We start from the raw sequence: 20,492 nt of genomic DNA, 5'->3' as shown, positions 1-20,492 counted from the left end.
GATGAATCTGAAATCTGAATCGCAAATTCGAATCTAAAATCGGAAACTGAAGTCTACATCCTAATTTTATTTTAATTTCTGAATCTTAAATCCAAAATTTTTAAATCTGATATCAAATCTGAAACTGAAATCTGAATCGGAATTTGATTAATAACTCTGAAATATTAACCAGGATTTGAAATTTGAATCTGAATTCTGAATCTGAAATCTCAATTGAAAAGCTGAATCTGAAGTCTGATTTTATGATAAAATTTAACTCTAAAAATTGAGTCTGATATCGGGATCTTAAATCTGAATCTGAAAACTGAATATGAATTTGACTGTGGAATTTGAAACTAAAATGTGTATGTTTAATTTGGCATCTAAATCAAAACTCTGACTCTAAAATTTGAATTTAGAGCTATAATTTGGACCTCAGTCTTCGTACTCAATCTGAATTTTTAAATTTCGTCATTCTGCTATTCCCAATGAATTTTTTAGAACCGATAATTTTAAATTCAATTTTGAATTCAAATTCAAATGAATGCTACGCGTTTCAAATCGCTCACAATGTTGAACCCAAAAACTAAATGCAAAGGGTGCTCAATTTTGAGTTTGCTTACGCAAAAATATTTTTGAGTCTATTGCGCACGGAATATGGAATTACAAAGTTTTGCGTACACTAATAACTGTCAAACTTTGACAGCGCATTGCACGCACACAGTCTCAAAATCACCACATGTGTTGCGTGTTTTTTATAAGTCTGTTCAATGAAGTCTGGTCGAAAGAGGTTGGAACAAGTACAAATGGAATGACTGTTGATCACCTGTCTTTTTCCAATTGACTTCGATCGATTTCTACCAGATCGAAACGAATCCTCCTGCCGAGCTGGATCGGTTTTGACAAGTTTCAATCAATTTCAACTTGCTTCATTGAATAACGACCAGACTAGTTTCAACTAAAACATTAGCTCATTGAACAACATATGAATTGGTAGAAACCAGTAACTTCTACTTACGATTGAACGAAGCTACCATGTACCGACACAAACGAACAAGGCCAGCACCAGTGGGAAAAAGAAAGAACCCTCTTGTACTTTTTCCACACATTTGCCAACGAACGACGGCGACGAGAAAAGTTAAAAAGAAGAGTGTAGTCGCGAGTGAAAATTTTTCTACTCCGCGTGGAAGTTGATCGAGTGAACTGTACGGAAATTGTACGTGTCCGATTGTTATGTTACTTTGTTGCTCAAAATCAGCACCACCAGACCGCGAGTAGAACGTTTTGCAATATCCGTTCCCGAGTAGTGCGTTTCCGGTAGCGGATTTTTCACATCGGCCACCAACCATAAACCAGCCTGCTGTCATCGATTTGCCTGAACACCGTTTTTCTTCCCTTCTTTTTTCATTTTGCGTGTGTGTATGCGAGCGCGAGTGAGGTTGAATGAAAGTAGTCACCTCAACCAGCTACTAGATCTAAAGTAAGCAAATCAGAGGGTGAAAAAAGTTTCCTCATCAATACCTCGCCTACTGAGTACTTAGAGGATGAAAAAAGTGTTCGCGAAGTGTCCGATCTAGTGACCTACCAGTTAATTAGAGAAAAAAGGAATAAACATCCGCGAAAACAGTGGAAACACTTGATTGCGGATCTACCAAAAGCTGAACGGACAAGTAAGTGAGGGGAAATTGCTCACCACCATTTATTTTCTTCATAGATTCTCATTGAAATCGTTCTGTTTCAATAATTACAAAACCATCAGCATGAACTCAAAACACTCAGAACGAAGTCGAAAATCCTGTTCCTCGTCCAAAACTCGGGAACAAAGGTGAATCCACAAGAAAAAAAAAGTTCCATCACTTGCGCCTCCTTCCCCCAAAACCCGCCCCTTGCTCAAGAATGAAAATTGAGAATCGACACTTCGGCTGCCGATTTAAACATTTCCCTTTATTGCGGCTAAACAAACACTCGTTGAATGGCTAGTTGAGTTTTGATTGGATATCCAAATTGAAAATAAATCGGGGTGCCTTGTTGCCACGTACATAATTTTGTTGTTGATCCAGAAGAACAACAAGAATTTAAAAACACGCCAAAGGGGCAAGTTAGGCCGGGTGCATCGGAACGTCTGGAAAAGTGCAAGATAGGTTGATTGGAATGGTAGTGCATTGCGCTTATTTGTAGTCGATTGTAATTGTAATTGTGCTTTATTGATTTAACGTCAGCCCATCGATATAAAATCATACTCGATAGATGTTGAATGTTACCATTTAAACTAATATTTTGTGATAGTTTTTTCTAACACCTCAGAAACAGCTGGTTTTGATTTTTCAAACGAATATGACCTTATTGGCGATTTGCAGCAAAACTTTTTGACATGCAGCGCCAACTGATTTTCACTTACGGTACTAACAAAAGGGTGATGATAGCAGATTTCGAACATGGCAGTGAATACAAAGTGTTTTTAAAATTAAGTTTTTTGAAGAACCCGTTTGATTTCAAGAAATAAAAATGACAACATCGAGTAAGAAAATCTTAAATTTAGTAGTTCGGATGATTTTTGCGTAAAAAATATATGTAATATTCAACGTTAACACAATCAAGGTTTTTTTTTGCGATCAACAACAGGCTTTCCTGTTAGAAACTATTTTGATAAATATGCACATATGGTGATTCTATCCGAAGTTTTCAAACAAAATGGATCCAGTTTTTGAAGAAAAATCAGGATCAGTACACGTAAGTTAAATGTATGTTTGGTCTTTTTACCAGTTTTGCTTCGGTAATTTGAGACCCATCTTATAAAAGGTTTTCTACAAAAAATTTTAATGCTCCGAAAAGTAGAGCTTTCGTCTACGGATGATGCTCGAACATGATGTAAAGATAGAATAAAACGTTTAACAAGGTTTATTGGAATAACGCGTGTCAACAAATTTCAATAAAACATAAGGTAGATCATTCCAAACGATGTTAACTTTGAGCACTTGCTTTCAATTCCTTGGATCACTTAGACTTTGGAAGAGCAGACTAATTTTCGCTTTCCTGTAATCTGCGATAAGCAATCCAAAAATGCAGTTGGTTTTTTGACCGAGTTATTTCTTCAAGCATCTAAAATGTTAAGTTTCATAAATTTATAAATTTTCAAAGCCGATCAATGTTAGTCATAATAAAAAAAATTTTACCTGCAAAGAAATCGCCATCTTCCAAACTCTCGGAAATAATCGACTACGAGCGGTTTCTAGCAAGACAATCAAAAATCTTGCTCCATTCAATGTCTTGATTCCGAAGGTTGGACAGGAAACTTGATAGCTTTGGGACTCCGGGTTGTTTCAATTTGGAACGCACATTTTGTTTCAGAAAACTTAAAATTGTCAGAGATATACGAATTAACTGATTTTAAAAACAATAAACAATTGAGAACATCACTTTTTCTTACCTTATTCACCAACCCTATTTTAACTAGCATTTCTTTGAAGAACGAAATTTTGCAAATTTCTTTAATGTTTTGAAAAAATACTATGAGGAATGACGTTTGAATCCATAACATCATCATTTCAATCGCAGTGCCCTCTGAGAGTCGTTTCTAGCTGCAAATCGCCAATGAATTCAAATGGAATGAAAAATCAATGTGAAAAGTCTCAGGCTACTTTATTGTAAAATATAAATTTCTTCAATAGGTGATATGAAAAAAACCTAGCAATTGCTTTTGCTCAACTTAATCGAGCAGTCGAGCAGTCGCTTAAAGCAATTGCTTCGGTTGATATGAATAAAGTTTTTTTTGACAGCTGTTTTCTCTGTCAGGAGCTTTTACTTTTAGAACAAGCTAATTTGGTATGAATAAAGCCCAAATGTAAAGTAATCGCTCGACAAATCTCCTAGCAATTGCTTTATTTTCTAAGCATGCTCGGTAGCAGACTTTTTCAATAAAAAATTCTTTAGCAATGTCATGAATTTATTAAATTAGCAATATTACACTTCAATACAATTCAAAACAGCATTTTCAACATGGATAAAGAAAAGTCGAAGTGATAACCCAGCTTTTTGCATATTCCTGTCGTTGTATGAAATGATTCGTCTAAGATGAAACTAAACAAATCAATTAGTAAATATTCCAAATTAAAAAAATTCCGGCTATAGTGGAAGAAGTCCCAATCGGCTCGAAGTTGGAAGAAAATTGTTATAATTTAAAACATAATTCAGACTTCCATATTTACGTGATTTTTTTCTTTCTAAGATTTAAAAAAAATATTTAAATGAAGATGCGCGCCTATTGCCTATTTTTTATACATCGGATTATCCCGATCCGAATACGTGTGGGAAAGCTATGATAAATGTTAAAGTTAGGCCATTTGTTGTTTGACTATATTCGAATATGTATTCATTTTTCTTTAAACATCAACATACGAGCACGCATTAACCAAAAACTTTCCGGTCGTTCTTACACCCACCATCCGCACCGTCGACTTCTTGGCTATTTTAGCCTTACTTTTAATTTTCTGATCGTCTTCTTTCATTTAACTTTAGAAAACTTCAGATTCTGCTGGTTGGATAGCTCTATTTTTCGAAGCAAAAGCTATGTTCTAGGATTTTAGTACACATCCGCTAAGCAAATGTTTATTCATACCAAACTAAGCAAATGCTTTGGGCTTTTGCTTCGCTTGATTTCGAGCTAAGTAAAAGCTACCGAAGCAATTGCTAAACCTTATTCATACCACTAAATGTCTACTACTATCTGCAATCAAAGTCCCCTAAGGCCTCCTAATCGATCTATCTTGGAAATGATGCATGCTCTAATCAAACTGTTAAGTGGTGGAGACAAATTGAAATAATACTTGATGTTCAAATTAGCAGCGGCAGTAGCAGCACTAGCAGGAAAAGTTTTCCTTACGTTAGTGCTATCTGTGATCCTTTAACCCTCATCCGCACTAGGTTTCGTTACCCTTATCAGACTTAGGAGTGTCAATTTGACACTCCAAGCTAAAATCGTTTTAACTCTTTTCATATCTAACCGATTACAACAAAACTTATATCACTAGATGTTTTTTCGGATTTTTTTTCTTTCATGTTGAATAACGAGAAAACTAGTAGTTTTAGCTATATATAATGTTCTAAACATATTTTACTGACATTACAAGGTTTCTATTGATATAAGTTTTGTTTAGATCGATTGAACACGCTAAAAATTATAACGATTTGAGATTTTAGTGTCAAATTGACACTCCTAGTGCTGATTAGGGTAACGAAATCTAATGCGGATGAGGATAAACGATGGTTTTGCCTATATGGAATCCTTTCAGACACCAAAGTTTTTCTGCTCTCAGCCCAAAATTTACCCCGTTAACCGAGACGATAACTACCAAATTTCATCTAGTATGAGACAGCTCTAATGCGTCCCCAAACACTTTATGTAATGTGTAACAAACGAAATTATCGCAGTAAGTTCTCTTTATACTTATCAAAGTAATAATCTTAAATCTTATTTTAATAATCACAAAATCTATCGAATCGATGCGTAGCTTTAGGCAAACTCTGCGTTCGCCGTACTTTCGTTCTGAGCCCTTTAAGCGGACCAACAAAGAAAAAAAATCAAACGATTCTATGGATGCTTCGCTAACTGACGATGCGTTCCGCCACATTCTGTCGTCTCAATGGGTGAGCTCTTTTGATACTACCTTCAGAAAACCACCGGTCAGCGTTACCCAAGCTTTTGATTTTAAAACATTTAAAATATTAGAAGATTATAATAAATTTTTAAACGATAAAATTCGCGAAATAATTTCTTGTCGAATTTTCGGGACAAATTTTATAGATACATAAATATGTGTTCTTAAAAAAAAAAATCGAACATTAAGCCACTAATTAGAAATGAACAACTCTGATTCAGAAGGTTTGTTTTGATTTTTTTGTCGCTTTAAACGCCCACAACTGGGATTGCGAAACAAATGAGTGAACGGGTGTTCGTTCAACTTAAGGTACGCGTGTGCTAAGTAGGAGTACATACATATTTCGGATCATTTTCATGCTATTTATTTTTATCAATTCTGCCGTGGGCATGGTAAGAGGCTCATTTATATCACTTTGATATAAATGGGTATGCCTTGTCGCGCAAGATCTTAAAGAATCGAATAGTGATAGTATCACACCAGATCTTGCGAACACGAACGGATCACTGATGAACACCAGTGAAACGGAACCTACGTGTTGGCCCCACGGCTTTAAACAAACGTCTTACCAGTGTTCAATATGGTCCGATCAGTATTGATTGTTTGACCTGATATAATTTTTCATACAATTTGTTTAATAAAGTTTTATATTTCAGGTCCGGTATTCTGTAGGTCCAGATGTGTCCCCGTATCCTAGTCTGTAATGGGTCACGGGTTAATAACTGTTCAATGTGTTACTAGACAAGGTAAAGGTAGTAAGTAGTATTCGTCTCCCCAATGCTCTAGTAAGTGTGCATTTGCGGTTTATGAATTTCGAAGGATTATTCTTAAATCAAGCATTTTACAAGAACTAGAGGCTCATTGGATCAGAATGCTTTTTGGACAGTTTCCTGTTAACAATAATTCTTTCTCGTTTCAACGCTTTTTGGTAGATTCGTCTATTGTTCGGTTAGGCTTGAAATTCAATTAAGGTAGTCGAAGAAAGATGTTACGATTTTGAAAAACAATAATATAAAGGCAGTCCAGGAAGATAATATTGGGAATTAAAAATAGAAGTGTTATTTCTTTCAACCGAAACAGATTGAGGAAAGTTGTTCTGAGAAGATGTTCAGAGTTAGCGATGATGCTTTAGAGGAACAGCATTGTCATTAGTAGTATGGTCTTGTTTGGTTATTTATCAATTATTTTATTGTTTGTGTAACGTAGATTTTTTTACAATTGCTGCAGTGATAAACACCTTTTAATGGAGATTCTGTTTTATGGTATCCAAGATGTTAATATAATTACAGAGTAGCTACACATTTGTTTTGAATCTCTAAAAACTTACTCATTTCTAAATATTTTTATACGCCAATCTATGCTAATCTCAAGAGAAAACTATCATGGGCTCAAAGTTTTTGAATCGAGTAAGGTTAGGTGACAGGTAGGGCCCAACATAACACTATTCACTGTGACAACAAACCTCAGCCCTACAAAGGCTACTATTTGTTGCTCACTTCACATCACACAATACTACTCACTGTGACAACAAAACTCGGCCCTATAAAGGCTACTATTTGTTGCTCACTTCACATGACACAATACTACTCACTGTGACAACAAAACTCGGCCCTATAAAGGCTACTATTTGTTGCTCACTTCACATGACAATATTACTCACTGTGACAACAAAACTCAGCCCTACAAAGGCTACTATTTGTTGCTCACTTCACATGACACAATACTACTCACTGTGACAACAAAATTCAAACATTGCTCACTTCACATGACACAATATTACTCACTGTGACAACAAAACTCAGCCCTACAAAGGCTACTATTTGTTGCTCACTCCACATGACACAATATTACTCACTGTGAAAACAAAACTCAGCCCTACAAAGGCTACAATTTGTTGCTCACTTCACATGACACAATACTACTCACTGTGACAACAAAATTCAAACATTGCGCACTTCAGATGGGACAATACTACTCACTGTGACAACAAAACTCAGCCCTACAAAGGCTACTATTTGTTGCTCACTCCACATGACACAATATTACTCACTGTGAAAACAAAACTCAGCCCTACATAGGCTACAATTTGTTGCTCACTTCACATGACACAATACTACTCACTGTGACAACAAAATTCAAACATTGCGCACTTCAGATGGGACAATACTACTCACTGTGACAACAAAACTCAGCCCTACAAAGGCTATTATTTGTTGCTCACTTCAGACGACACAATACTACTTAATATCACGACGAATCCAGCAAACAAACCAAACCAAAGCTACTATTTGTTGCTCACTTCACATGACACAGTGTTACACATTTACACATTATACAACTGATATAAAATACCCCCGCTCGCAATACGGCTCATTGGCAAGCCCAGCCCTGGTTCGCCAGGGTTTGACTTGCCAGAGAGCAACCGGAGTTTAAATGAGACACATTCTTAATCCGCCCGGTGTATTGCGGTCTCCTCCCAATCCTACCCATTTCATTTACCTAGCTTTCCCCCGCGGTGAGTAATTTTGGCCTCAAAAGGGCCGTGTGATTTCTCATAAAGCTGCCGCATGAAAAAAAAAAAAAAAAAAAAATTATTTTTATCAATTCTGGCAGCAGTCGCTATTATCTTCCTGTACGTGTGATTAGTTAAAAATAACAAGTTCGGGTTGACAGACGAAAGTGAAACAAAAAAAAAAAACGAATTATTTGAACGCTGAAGATTTATTGAAGTCTGTCTGATGTATCTTTTTCTTCTGGTAGTGGAAATGTTTGAAGAAAATAAACATTTAAATAGTCAAACCCGATGGTTTTTTTTTAAATTTAGGTATGTAGGTACTATTGAATCGTCAGTGAAACTATTAAGCAATATGTTTGATATAAAACGAGAGTAAATGGGAACGATTATCAAACTTAGCTGTTGTTTTACACTTCTACACTGACAATCGCTTGAACAACTCTCTTAAACTCAACACATTATACCTACACTAAATCAAGTTTTGTACTAAGCAACCCCTATAAAACAAACTTTTATTAATCCTTTTTTTTTTCTCTATTTCCTTCCAGAGCTGTTTTATTTCCATCAATACGTTATATTAGAAAAAAGTTAAATGAAATAAGAAACTAGTTACATCGAGAGCAGAAAAGTGTTTACAGTGTAGTGAGCTTGTGTACTTCCCGAAGAGTTATTTTTTTTTATCGAAAGTGCTCAACCAGAAGCGGTGCTCCATTATCTATCAGAGGGCAGGTTGGAGACCCGCCTAAGTTCAGGAAGCTGCTGATATCGATTGTCGCATCCTTCATAGATCTCGCCACCGCCGCTAGAAAAAAAAATCGAGAAAAATAATAATATCAGATACCAAGACGTGGTGGTGGAAAAGCCGGCAACAAAATGTTTTGGGAAAGTGCAAACTCGTTGTCAAATATAGACGGATTGCTCAGTAAAGAGGTGAGTAATGACCGAATGACGAATGATTATTTGGTACCAAGGTAGGAAATCTATATATGTAGGTTAAAAAAGTGGAACTCCCACGCGTTTTAAACGGTGCAGTGTACCTTGGCTTTATCTATCGACTAATATTTCACTAGGGGGAAGGCGGGTTACATGCATCGATTAAGAAGCATTCTGATTTTCCAGAAAACAAGCTGATTCGAAATTGGTTTCCTTGAACAGTTGGTATGGATCACTAGACTGAGTCCATTTGGGGTCATTTTCGAATTTCTCAAACCCTGGGGTTTAAAGCTTCGTTTTGGTTCAAAACTCATCCATGATTTTTAGCAGAATTTTTAAGTAAAGTTTACATAAGTTTTATTGTTTACCAATTCCAAAAGACATACTCCTGTTAAACAGCTAATAACTTTTTTGCCTTAAAAGATACGAAGTTACGGTCTTGGACAAAGTTGTTCAGCGGAAAATTTCCTTAGAGAAATTTATAAATTGGCACAAAAAACATAAGCAGGCTCTGTTCCACAGAACATTCAATTTTCCCATACAAACCTAAAAGTTCAAATTTACTCATGTAAACGTTACTTAAAAATTCGGCAAAAATCATGAATGATTTTTGAAACAAAACGAATCTTTTTGACCCCAGGGTTTGAAAAATTCTAAAATGACCCCAAATAAACACAGTCTAATGGATCACCCCATATCCTGGACTTTTAACTAATAATTATATTAGAGATCGAATTTTCGTCCATTGAAAGCTCCGTCTGCACATTTTTACATCAATAAATTTTGATAATAGAGCATAAATATGGAACATGTTATAAATTGTATACACCTGAACCTGAAATCAATTGTCCATCCCTCAAGAAACCAAAGTGCAATTTTTAATTTCAAAATTACTTCACATATTTTACTGACATTACAAGGTTTCTAATGATACAAGCTTTATATGAAATTAATTATAATTCAAATGACTTAGATAGAATTTACTTTTGGAGTGTAAAATTGACACTCTAAATAGGAAAAAGGAGTTTTTTGTCCAGGCATCCAGGGTTCGTCCATAAAAAAAGTAAAGATACAACACAACATTCAAAAACTTTTGAAATCATTTGGGGTCCCCGAAAGAATTTTGGTTTTTTGAAGCTTCTGAAAAAGTTACAAGCCTTCAAACTTGCAATAGTGTGAGGGGTAAAACAATCTTATTTAGCTGGCAAATCAGTTGTAGGTCTAATCAATAGAGCGTGTCCTGACTGATGCAAAAAATCTGTAGGTATATTTATTGGTGGTGGTAGGGAAGATAAGGGCATAACGGCCACCTTTAGGAAAATGCTTATTTAACCATAGAAAATGGCTATATTATGTGAATTACATCATTGTTTCGTGTTCGAACACTAAAATAGTCTATTTCCTAGTTGACTGAAATTTGAAAAACTAGATAAAAACGTTTAAAAATGCATTTTAAAAATTTTTGCCAAAAGCTGAAAACCAGCCACTGTAGGAGAACCCCCCCCCCCCCCCGCCCCCCCTGGGGCAGTATGAGCACCATTAATCAGGGCACGGCGGGCGTGTTCTGCCGGGGAATCTAAAGAAGACCAAAAAAACTGATAAGGACGAGCAGCAGTTCAAGGCAAACTGGCTTTCTGTGGCGAAGAAGGTGGACAAGGTGGCTGTACAAAATCTGATGGCAGGGGTTAAGCGTAAGGCCCGGCAATTCGGATTTGGAAAAGCGGAAGCCTAACTGAATATTTTTCCTGAATTTTATACTAATTAAACTTGAAAATGAAATTAAGTTTGATTTTTTAAATAAACGATTTCACCGATTTACTCGCGTTTCCCCTTGACCAAATTTTGACCGTATCACCCTTTAGTCAAGCTGTAGCTCTAAAATTCAGTTGACTACATCGAGTTGAATTCGCGACTAGGTTATACGGCAGAAAACGCTAATTATGCCCCGATTAGTAGTGCTCTGTTCGCCCCGAGCCAACAAATTTAAGTAAAAACGTGTTTTAAAATTGATTAAAGGGAAAAATCAAAAAATTTTCATTTTGAAATTCCCGGTTTTTTCCTGGTTTTCCCGGTCAAATATTCTAGGTTTTCCAGACTTTTATTGTCCATTTTCGTCTGAATATAGCAACATTTTCAACATATTTGGTTGTTTCATAACACTCAAATCATTCAACACTTAGACGAACTCGATTCTATTCTAAGGTGTTCATCACATTTTTTTAAAATGATAAAAAAACATACTACACGAAATCGTTAAGGGTTTTCAAGTCATGTTTACAAAAAAATTAAAAATGGTGTGTCAGGACTTTTCAATCAATCATTCATCATGTGATACCATCATGTCACCATCTACCGCCCAGACACCATTTACCGCCCAAAATCACCCTTTTGTTTGTATTTTGAAAAAACTGGGATGTTTTCTCCAAAAATAAGACCTGTGTTCTGTGTCGGCATCATTGTTCGATCATTTCACTGAAAAAACATCACTTAATTATGCCAACTATAGCCAGAAATTAAATGTTTAGTTTTTGGTTTCCGGTCAAATTGTTGAATTCGACGCCTGTTAGCGAACTAAGCATTACTGTACTCCTAGGGCAAAAAGGGTTTTTGTTTTTAAGATAGTACCTATTTGACCTAAAATCGACTTGAAACGATAGTTTTATTTTCGTAGAATAGATTTGCATCGAAAAATTTCCGATTTTTTCTATAGTTGTTGTTTTTTGAAGGGATTAGTGATGGGCGGTAATTGGTGTTTAAAAAAAAGTGTGGGTTCCTAATGACCGGTCACGCACAATTTCTTTGTTTTTAACGCATGTATTGTGTCAAATGTGTAAATTATAAGAAGAATTTAGTTCGATTATGTTAGAAAATGATGTTTTATCGCTGAAAGTAACCGGTTACTTGAGGCTGTTTGCCTGGAATCATCATTTTGTCAGTCAACGCACTTTGTTACAATTTGTCAAAAATTTGCGGGAAAAACTTCACAAAATTTATTCTCTCAAGTTCCTCAAAATGCTTTTGACAGCTTGTTATATGGAAAATACTAAAAAGAACAGTTTCCGTGTTGTTAGATAGTTTTTCCTTAAGAAAACCTTATTGATACCCAAAAAAGTCGAGTGGGCGGTAATAGGGCCAGTTGAACACCTCAAAATTTAGTTAATTATTTTGAAAAGCGCACATTTTTCGCATTCCACTAAATTTTTAATTGAAAGTAGAGCAGTTTTGAGATGTATTGGAAAAGAAAGCGAATAAAAATCTGCCGTCGTTTTTTTATTACACATGTTTGAAGTTGAAAAACCGCTTAACTGGGCGGTAGATGGTGACATGATGGTATCTATCATTTTTTCATAAGTTACAAGTTACCAAGTGTGTTACTACAGCTCACAAAATCCACGTCTCTGAGAATATTCGAAACTGTTCTGAGGGCGTTCAATCATGTAACTCAAAGTAAATTCAGTTAAAATGTTGTTTCCAGCGGTTCTATTCTATAATGAATGTATCTTCAAGTGTAATGTAAATTTTTACTCAACATTTATCTCACTGATTCACAAAGAATTGTTTATAATTTCCCCAAATTTTAAAAAATACGGGGTAATTATGAACACTTCCCTGACAACCAGAAGTCGTATATTATTTTACAGATTATATCGTATGAATGTTATTTAAACTAATTTTCGTATATCTGCACCTACAATGTGCGGCCCATGCATATCCTTTATGTTTTTATTACGACAATTCGTATATATGCACCTACAATGTGCGTCTCATGCATATTCTTTATCGTATTTAAATACATTGCATGATTTTATTACGACAAAACAATCCAAATCAAGAATGTGTGTGCTAATGTACCTATATGGCCTCCAAAATGATACGTATATACTGGTTTTGCTGCAATATATACGATATGTTTACACGTATATTCGCACGTATATTTGTGTTGCAAATTTGATATACCCACCAAATGGTTGTCTGGGTTGTTTTTAGGCATTGTTTGTTTATCTAAACTTATCATTAATGTTTAAATATGTACCAATAATCATCAAGATCTTGAAAATAAACCGTAATACATAACTTCAGTTTCTAAAAATCTGTAAACATGAGATTGTAGGACATGATTGCCTATGCCTTTGTGAATCTTAAAATTGCCCATGTCTAATTAAAGGTAAATTTTTAATCACCATTAATCTTATCTAGACACAGTGTTTAGATTTACCTAGAAATACTGTCAACACTTAAAATTATTACGTAACAAGAATTTTAACAGCTTTCATTATTACCCCAAATTCATCTGAACCAAAAAAGAATATTCTTTGTTCATTATAACCTCAGTTGACCCTTCCGTTTTCCGAAAAACTTGTAATACATTACTAATAAGAAACCATTCACCAAATATTGTTTTTGTATCGTTTCTAAGTTCTGAATGCAGAACATGGAAATCATGATCTCTATTTTGAATTCTGACTTTAAAAGATTAAAAAAAAATATGCATGGACAACGGGTTGCATCATCTTGATTTAAGTTTGAGGGAATATTTAACAGCATATCAAAGTTCGAGATGAAGAAAAATTAAAAACATTTATTCAATTCAGATTCACCCATTGTATTTTTTAATTTCAAATTAAGGATTTCAATTTTAAAATGAGTATTTAAACAAAATTTTAAAGTAAAAATTTTTAAAATGAGTATTTAAACAAAATTTAAACAAAGAATTCAAAATTATGATATCTAAAATTATGATATCTAAAATAGTACAATTCTAGTTTAAAATGATTATAACTAGAATTAAACTAGCTATACTATTTTAAAAAACGAACATTAGAACCCACGAATTTTTAGTTCAAGATAAAATTTTGCTTTAAACCGATTTAAACAAAACTTACATCAAAAGAAACCTGGTAATGTCAGTAAAATATGTTTAGAACATTATATACAGCTAAAGTTTCAAGTTTTCTCGTTATTCAGCATGAAAGAAAAAAAAAATCCGAAAAAACATGCCTCACGAAAACTGCTGTAGTTCATATGTTACACGTCCAAAAAAATATTTGCCTTATGCATATGAAAGCTGAAGTTAATGCCTACATCATGAAGACAAGAAATATTTTTTTAAATTTTTTTTAATGAAATGGTCACAAAAAGTTAAAAAAAAAAGTGGTCTAAAAAACCTACTTTTCATTCGATTGCTAGTAAATACTGTTTGAGCGATGGTAGAGTTTTGAAAAAAATATGACTACAAAATCTATTTAAATTCCAACATTTTGCTGTCTTTAGATTTTTGATGCAACAAAAATTGAATTTACTGGAATTTTTCAAAGTTCAGTACTTCGCGTGATTTTTTTACAAATTGAAATTTCATCTGTTTTTGTGGTCCTTTGTCAGGTTGTACCCGGATTATCAGTGCTTTTACTTTGTTTGGACCAACCAAGAGTATATTCATTAGAAAGCACATTTAATCTACATTCTAGTGAGGTGCTACAATTCACGCTGTGAGATTTCACAAAAATATGAAAATTATAAACGTAAAATCATTCCTGAATTTCTTGAATTACAAGCATCGCGTCCAGCAAAACGTGTTTGTTTGCTCTCCGAGTAGGTACGGTGGGTGGTGATTTGGTCAGAGAGCGAAGCCGAGAGCCGAAATAATGATGCGTGTCGTGACAAGCAAACGTGAACTACTATCAATAGAAAAATTCAAACCAAGAAACGTACGACGAAAATCACGCGAAGTAGTGAACTTTGAAAAATTCCAGTAAATTCAATTTTTGTTGCATCAAAAATCTAAAGACAGCAAAATGTTGAAATTTATATAGATTTTGTAGTCATATTTTTTTTTTTCAAAACTCTACCATCGCTCAAACAGTATTTACTAGCAATCGAATGAAAAGTAGGTTTTTTAGACCACTTTTTTTTAACTTTTTGTGACCATTTCATTAAAAAAAATTTAAAAAAATATTTCTTGTCTTCATGATGTAGGCATTAACTTCAGCTTTCATATGCATATAAGGCAAATATTTTTTTGGACGTGTAACATATGAACTACAGCAGTTTTCGTGAGGCATGTTTTTTCGGATTTTTTTTCTTTCATGCTGAATAACGAGAAAACTTGTAACTTTAGCTGTATATAATGTTCTAAACATATTTTACTGACATTACAAGGTTTCAATTGATATAAGTTTTATATGAAGTTCATAATAATTCAAACGACTTGAATAGATTTTACTTTTGTGGTGTCAAAATGACACCAAAAGTCGGAAAAGGGAGTTTTTTTGTCCAGGCTTCCAGGGTTCGTCCATAAAAAAAGTAAAGATGCAATATTGAAGAACTTTTGAATTCATTTAGGGTCCCCCAAGAAATTTATGTATTTTGAAGCTTCTGAAAAAAGTTACAAGCCTTCAAACTTGCAATGGTGTCAAAATGACACCCTAATGCGGATGAGGGTTAAAGGCAGGCGATTGGCATCACACCAGGAGGCAAAGAGGTTAAACTGGTTCTGCAGGAAGTTCACATTTTCGGAGCCATTGATAGAGTAGTACAGTTTCAAGTCGTCGGCATACGCTAATTTTGGTCCATCGAGGAGTTGCAGCACGTCATTAAAGTAGATTAGGAATACTAACGGCCCTAAATGACTTCCCTGAGGCACGCCTAATGAAGCTGAGAACTGCCTGGAAAAACAGTTACCCGTACGAACTGTCAATTTACGTCCAGTAAGGTAACTGCGGACCAAAGACAATAAGAGATCCACAAAATCCTAAACGCGCGAGCTTTCCGATGGCAATATCATGGTTCACCTTGTCGAATGCGGCAAACAAATCGGTATAGATGGCATCAGTTTGGGATTTCTTTGCAAAACTTTCATGCACAAACGAGGTAAAGGTTAGTAAGTTAGTTGTAGTTGAGCGTTGAGGCATAAATCCATGCTGGTCGTTGGAGAGGTTATGCTTGCAGAACATGAAAATGGGATCTAAAACCACCAATTCGAAAAGTTTGGCTATAGCACACAGAACTGAAATTCCCCGGTAATTATTAACATCATTCCTATCTCCCTTTTTATGAACCGGGAACATGTAAGCTTCTTTCCACAGTGAGGGGAAGGTGGCCTGGTCAAGCGAAGCTTGGAAGATAAGCCTGATAGGAGTCAGCAAAGAAGGCATAAAACGCTTCAGGAAGGTAGCTGGTATCCCATCCGGGCCCGTAGAGAAGGAGTTTTTGAGCTTAGTGGCTGCTTAAGAGATGGGTGTTTCCTCGACTGTAATACCGTTTAAAGAAAAGGCCAGTGGTGAAACATTTCTGATGGCACAATTCAATTGGTCGTCGGTTATTGAAGATGTATCAAAGATGCTCGAGAATTTATTGGCAAAGAATTGAATTCGCTGCTAGATTATACGGCAGAAAACGCTCATCGTGCCCCGATTAATAGTGCTCTGTTCGCTCGGAGCTAACCAATTTAAGTAAAAACGTGTTTTAAAATTGATTAAAATGAAAAATCAAAAATTTTCTGTTGGTGAAAATGTGTAAATCATGTTGCAGTGCGTACATTATAGATCAAAACGATTTAAAGATCATAAGAGCTTATTTCGTGGTGCTCAAAAATTATAATATTTTCGTCCCTTGAGAACTTAGCTGTTTTTTTTTTAAATCTCTGTAAATATAATAAGCAGATCCCTTTTTTGTGAAAAATTAATACTGTAGGAAGTACGAAACAAATCCTCATGAAAATTTATTTAAGAAAATACGTACTTTTGTAGGAAAGAGGAGTGCTTATTATGCCCCGGGTGCTCGTTATGCCCTTATCTCCCCTACTACCGGCCAGACAATACAGCCTGCGTGGCGGTTAGAAACGTTCTAGTGCTAAGGTGTATGTAATTTATGATACACTATTGCCGGTAAACTGCCGGCATCTTTTGCTGCTGCTTTTTTTGCCAATGCCGGAACGCGGCGGCTCGAAACGGGAAACCGGGAACACACCTTCCTGGCATGTGGCCAATCAAGCGAAGGATGATGATAGCAAAACATCGAGGTTCGGTAGTACGTTTTTCATTTCTTCAGAAAGCTATGCGCGCTATGTGGAAGATGCAGCCGGTAAATGTCGAGAAAAATAACTGCCATCCACAGGCATTGGACCCGAAACGTCTAGAGTATGGCAACGTTTTTGTTTGTAAGTTGAAATGATTTTGCTTCAGATGGATTAGAAGATGCAATGGAACATCTCCATTCTGTGAGAAACGGTACGAAATATTTTATACCAAGGCTGACTGTATTCGAAAATTACTACAAATTCGTGTTCGTCATGGTAAAATATGTGCCTGCTTATTACCTTATCGTTCTAGTTCAGTGCAGAGATCAGAATTGTAGTTTTGTATCGGCAAAATGCAATATATCATTCTTGACAGTAATCCTTTACTTATAAAAAATCATTTTGACGCGGATGAAGTCTGCCAGATCAAAACATGCTATTTTTTGAAAGTCGAATTCGTTTCATTAGCATCGGTTTTGCGAGTCCAGCAAAACTGCAAATGATTTATTAGTTCAAAATGCGCACTGCATTTGAGTTATTATTTTTTTTTTTTTTGCTTTATCTTATCACTGCTGATAATTGCGACGTACGTCGCTTACTAATATCGACGACCTAAGACAAACCTCGATGCCCTCTCTGCAACTCACCACCCACGATCGGAATCCAATAGTTTGATTTGAATTGAAGCAGTTTTATTTATCGACGAATCATTTTGCCAGAATCTTTCAAGCGAAAAAATACTGTGCGAAATGATTTCCGTTACTTCGGTGTATTGGCAAATTTCCAATAAAAACAAAAAAACTTCAATGGCATGGGAAAGTGTTTCTATAATGCACTTATTGGGTTAAATGCGCCTAAATCCGTTTGGCAGAATGCTCATAAATCAACATTTCTTATCAACCACATATGATCGTGATGCGATAGAAAGGCATTAAATAATGTTATAGAAAGTCTAGTCAATAAATTCAACTAAAGCCCACCGCGGCCGGATAAGTGAAGACGAGAGCTATTTAAACAATACTATGCACATTTTTTTCAAACTTACAATCAAGAATGTCTAATTTATTTGTTATCCATCTAATAACATTACGAAAGATACGATATTGATAATAATGGATGTTTAAACCGTCATTTTGTTTGCGTCCGATTTTTAACTACGATGTCGAGTTGATATTCATCAGTTTCAATTGCAATGTTCTCATAAAATAGCTGATTCCGGACGATAACTTCTGCATTGGATTAGGGAAAGCAATGGCATTATTTGTCTGTTACATCACACAGTCCAGCATTACGTAACAACAAAACTCAGCCCACAGTGGCTATTATTATTTGTCTGTAACATCACACAGTCCAGCATTACACATCGTAGCAACAAAACTCAGTCCACAGTGGCTTTTATTTGTCTGTTAAATTACACAACACAGCATTACACATCGTAACAACAAAACTCAGCCCATAGTGGCTATTATTTGTCTGTTACATTTCACAACACAGCACTACACATCGTAACGACAAAACTCAGCCCAAAGCGGCTATTATTTGTCTGTTACATACACAACACAGCATTACACATCGTAACAACAAAACTCAGCCCATAGTGGCTATTATTTGTCTGTTACATCACACAATCCAGCATTACACATCGTAACAACAAAACTCAGTCCATAGTGGCTATTATTTGTCTGTTAAATTACACAACACAGCATTACACATCGTAACGACAAAACTCAGCCCACAGTGGCTATTATTTGTCTGTTAAATTACACAACACAGCATTACACATCGTAACAACAAAACTCAGCCCATAGTGGCTATTATTTGTCTGTTACATTACACAACACAGCATTACACATCGTAACGACAAAACTCAGCCCACAGTGGCTATTATTTGTCTGTTAAATTACACAACACAGCATTACACATCGTAACAACAAAACTCAGCCCAAAGCGGCTATTATTTGTCTGTTAAATTACACAACACAGCATTACACATCGTAACAACAAAACTCAGCCCATAGTGGCTATTATTTGTCTGTTACATTTCACAACACAGCACTACACATCGTAACGACAAAACTCAGCCCACAGTGGCTATTATTTGTCTGTTAAATTACACAACACAGCATTACCCATCGTAACAACAAAACTCAGCCCAAAGCGGCTATTATTTGTCTGTTAAATTACACAACACAGCATTACACATCGTAACAACAAAACTCAACCCACAGTGGCTATTATTATTTGTCTGTTACATCACACAGTCCAGCATTACACATCGTAACAACAAAACTCAGCCCACAGTGGCTTTTATTTGTCTGTTAAATTACACAACACAGCATTACACATCGTAACAACAAAACTCAGCCCATAGTGGCTATTATTTGTCTGTTACATTTCACAACACAGCACTACACATCGTAACAACAAAACTCAGTCCACAGTGGCTTTTATTTGTCTGTTACATTACACAACACACCATTACACATCGTAACAACAAAACTCAGCCCACAGTGGCTATTATTTGTCTGTTACATAACACAACACAGCATTACACATTGCAACTACAAAATTCAGCCCACAGTGGCTATGATTTGGCTGTCATAACACAATAATACACAGTTTTACATTAGACATCAGCCCACAGTGACACTTTACACAATGAATAGTAAAACCCCTTTGCTCGTAATACGACTCCCTGACCTTCTTACCTATCAGGGAGCAACCAGTGCACTATGGGGCTTGAGGCGGCAAAAAGTCAAAAACTGAACTTTATCGGATCGCTTTTTTATTTTTACTGGTTAATAACTTAATATTTAACTAAGATATTCCCAGTTTTTCAACTCATTATCTTGAATACTGAACGCACCACAGACATCAGACTTTGAAAAATTGAAAAATTTATATGATGAAGAAAAAAATTTAAATCACATATATTTCTATGGAAAACATTTTTTTCTTAAATTCAAAGTACACCATATGAAAGCTTATATTAAAAGCTATTATTTTATTTATTTATTTATTTATTAAGTCAAACTATGTAGACTACAATACTTAAAACTACTTAAAACTAATGTAAGCTATTTTGTTGTTCTATGAAGTTGTTTTTGAATGCCTTTTTCAATTGTGTTTTTTTCATCGCTACGTCTATAATTTCACTTTGAAAATTGTATTTGTACATCATTTGATTAATAGGTTGATGTTTTGCATAGTCTTTGTCGTAAAGTTTAATGTAGAACAAATGTTTATTTCTTAATGGACGGGAGGGTGCGTAAAAATTTAGTTTTGAAAGTAATTCAGGACTGTCTATTCTTTGTGTAACAACATCATTTACAAATGCAATTTGGGAAAATTCTCTGCGTTTACTGAGAGGTTCTATATCAATAAGCTTACAACGAGA

The 20,492-nt window shown here is 35.2% G+C and overlaps 1 protein-coding gene across 2 annotated transcripts in view; it reads left to right on the top strand.

Moving 5' to 3' along the window:
- The first annotated feature begins 1,070 nt into the window (after positions 1 to 1,070).
- The window catches only part of LOC129751751 (uncharacterized), a 38,899-nt gene continuing 19,477 nt past the window's right edge, over positions 1,071 to 20,492 (top strand). The window contains exons 1-2 of one of the 2 annotated variants that reach the window (XM_055747441.1): positions 1,071 to 1,649; positions 8,697 to 9,078. In XM_055747441.1, the coding sequence (XP_055603416.1) occupies positions 9,022 to 9,078 (57 nt within the window). In that variant the 5' untranslated portion in view covers positions 1,071 to 1,649; positions 8,697 to 9,021. The remainder of the gene's footprint in view (positions 1,650 to 8,696; positions 9,079 to 20,492) is intronic. The other variant, XM_055747442.1, reaches the window with a different exon arrangement.

The sequence above is a fragment of the Uranotaenia lowii genome, chromosome 3 (genome assembly GCF_029784155.1).
Source record: "Uranotaenia lowii strain MFRU-FL chromosome 3, ASM2978415v1, whole genome shotgun sequence".
In the NCBI taxonomy this organism is placed as follows: Eukaryota; Metazoa; Arthropoda; class Insecta; order Diptera; family Culicidae; genus Uranotaenia; species Uranotaenia lowii.
Note: the sequence above shows the minus strand (reverse complement) of the source record. Positions and strands in the feature narration are given on the sequence as shown.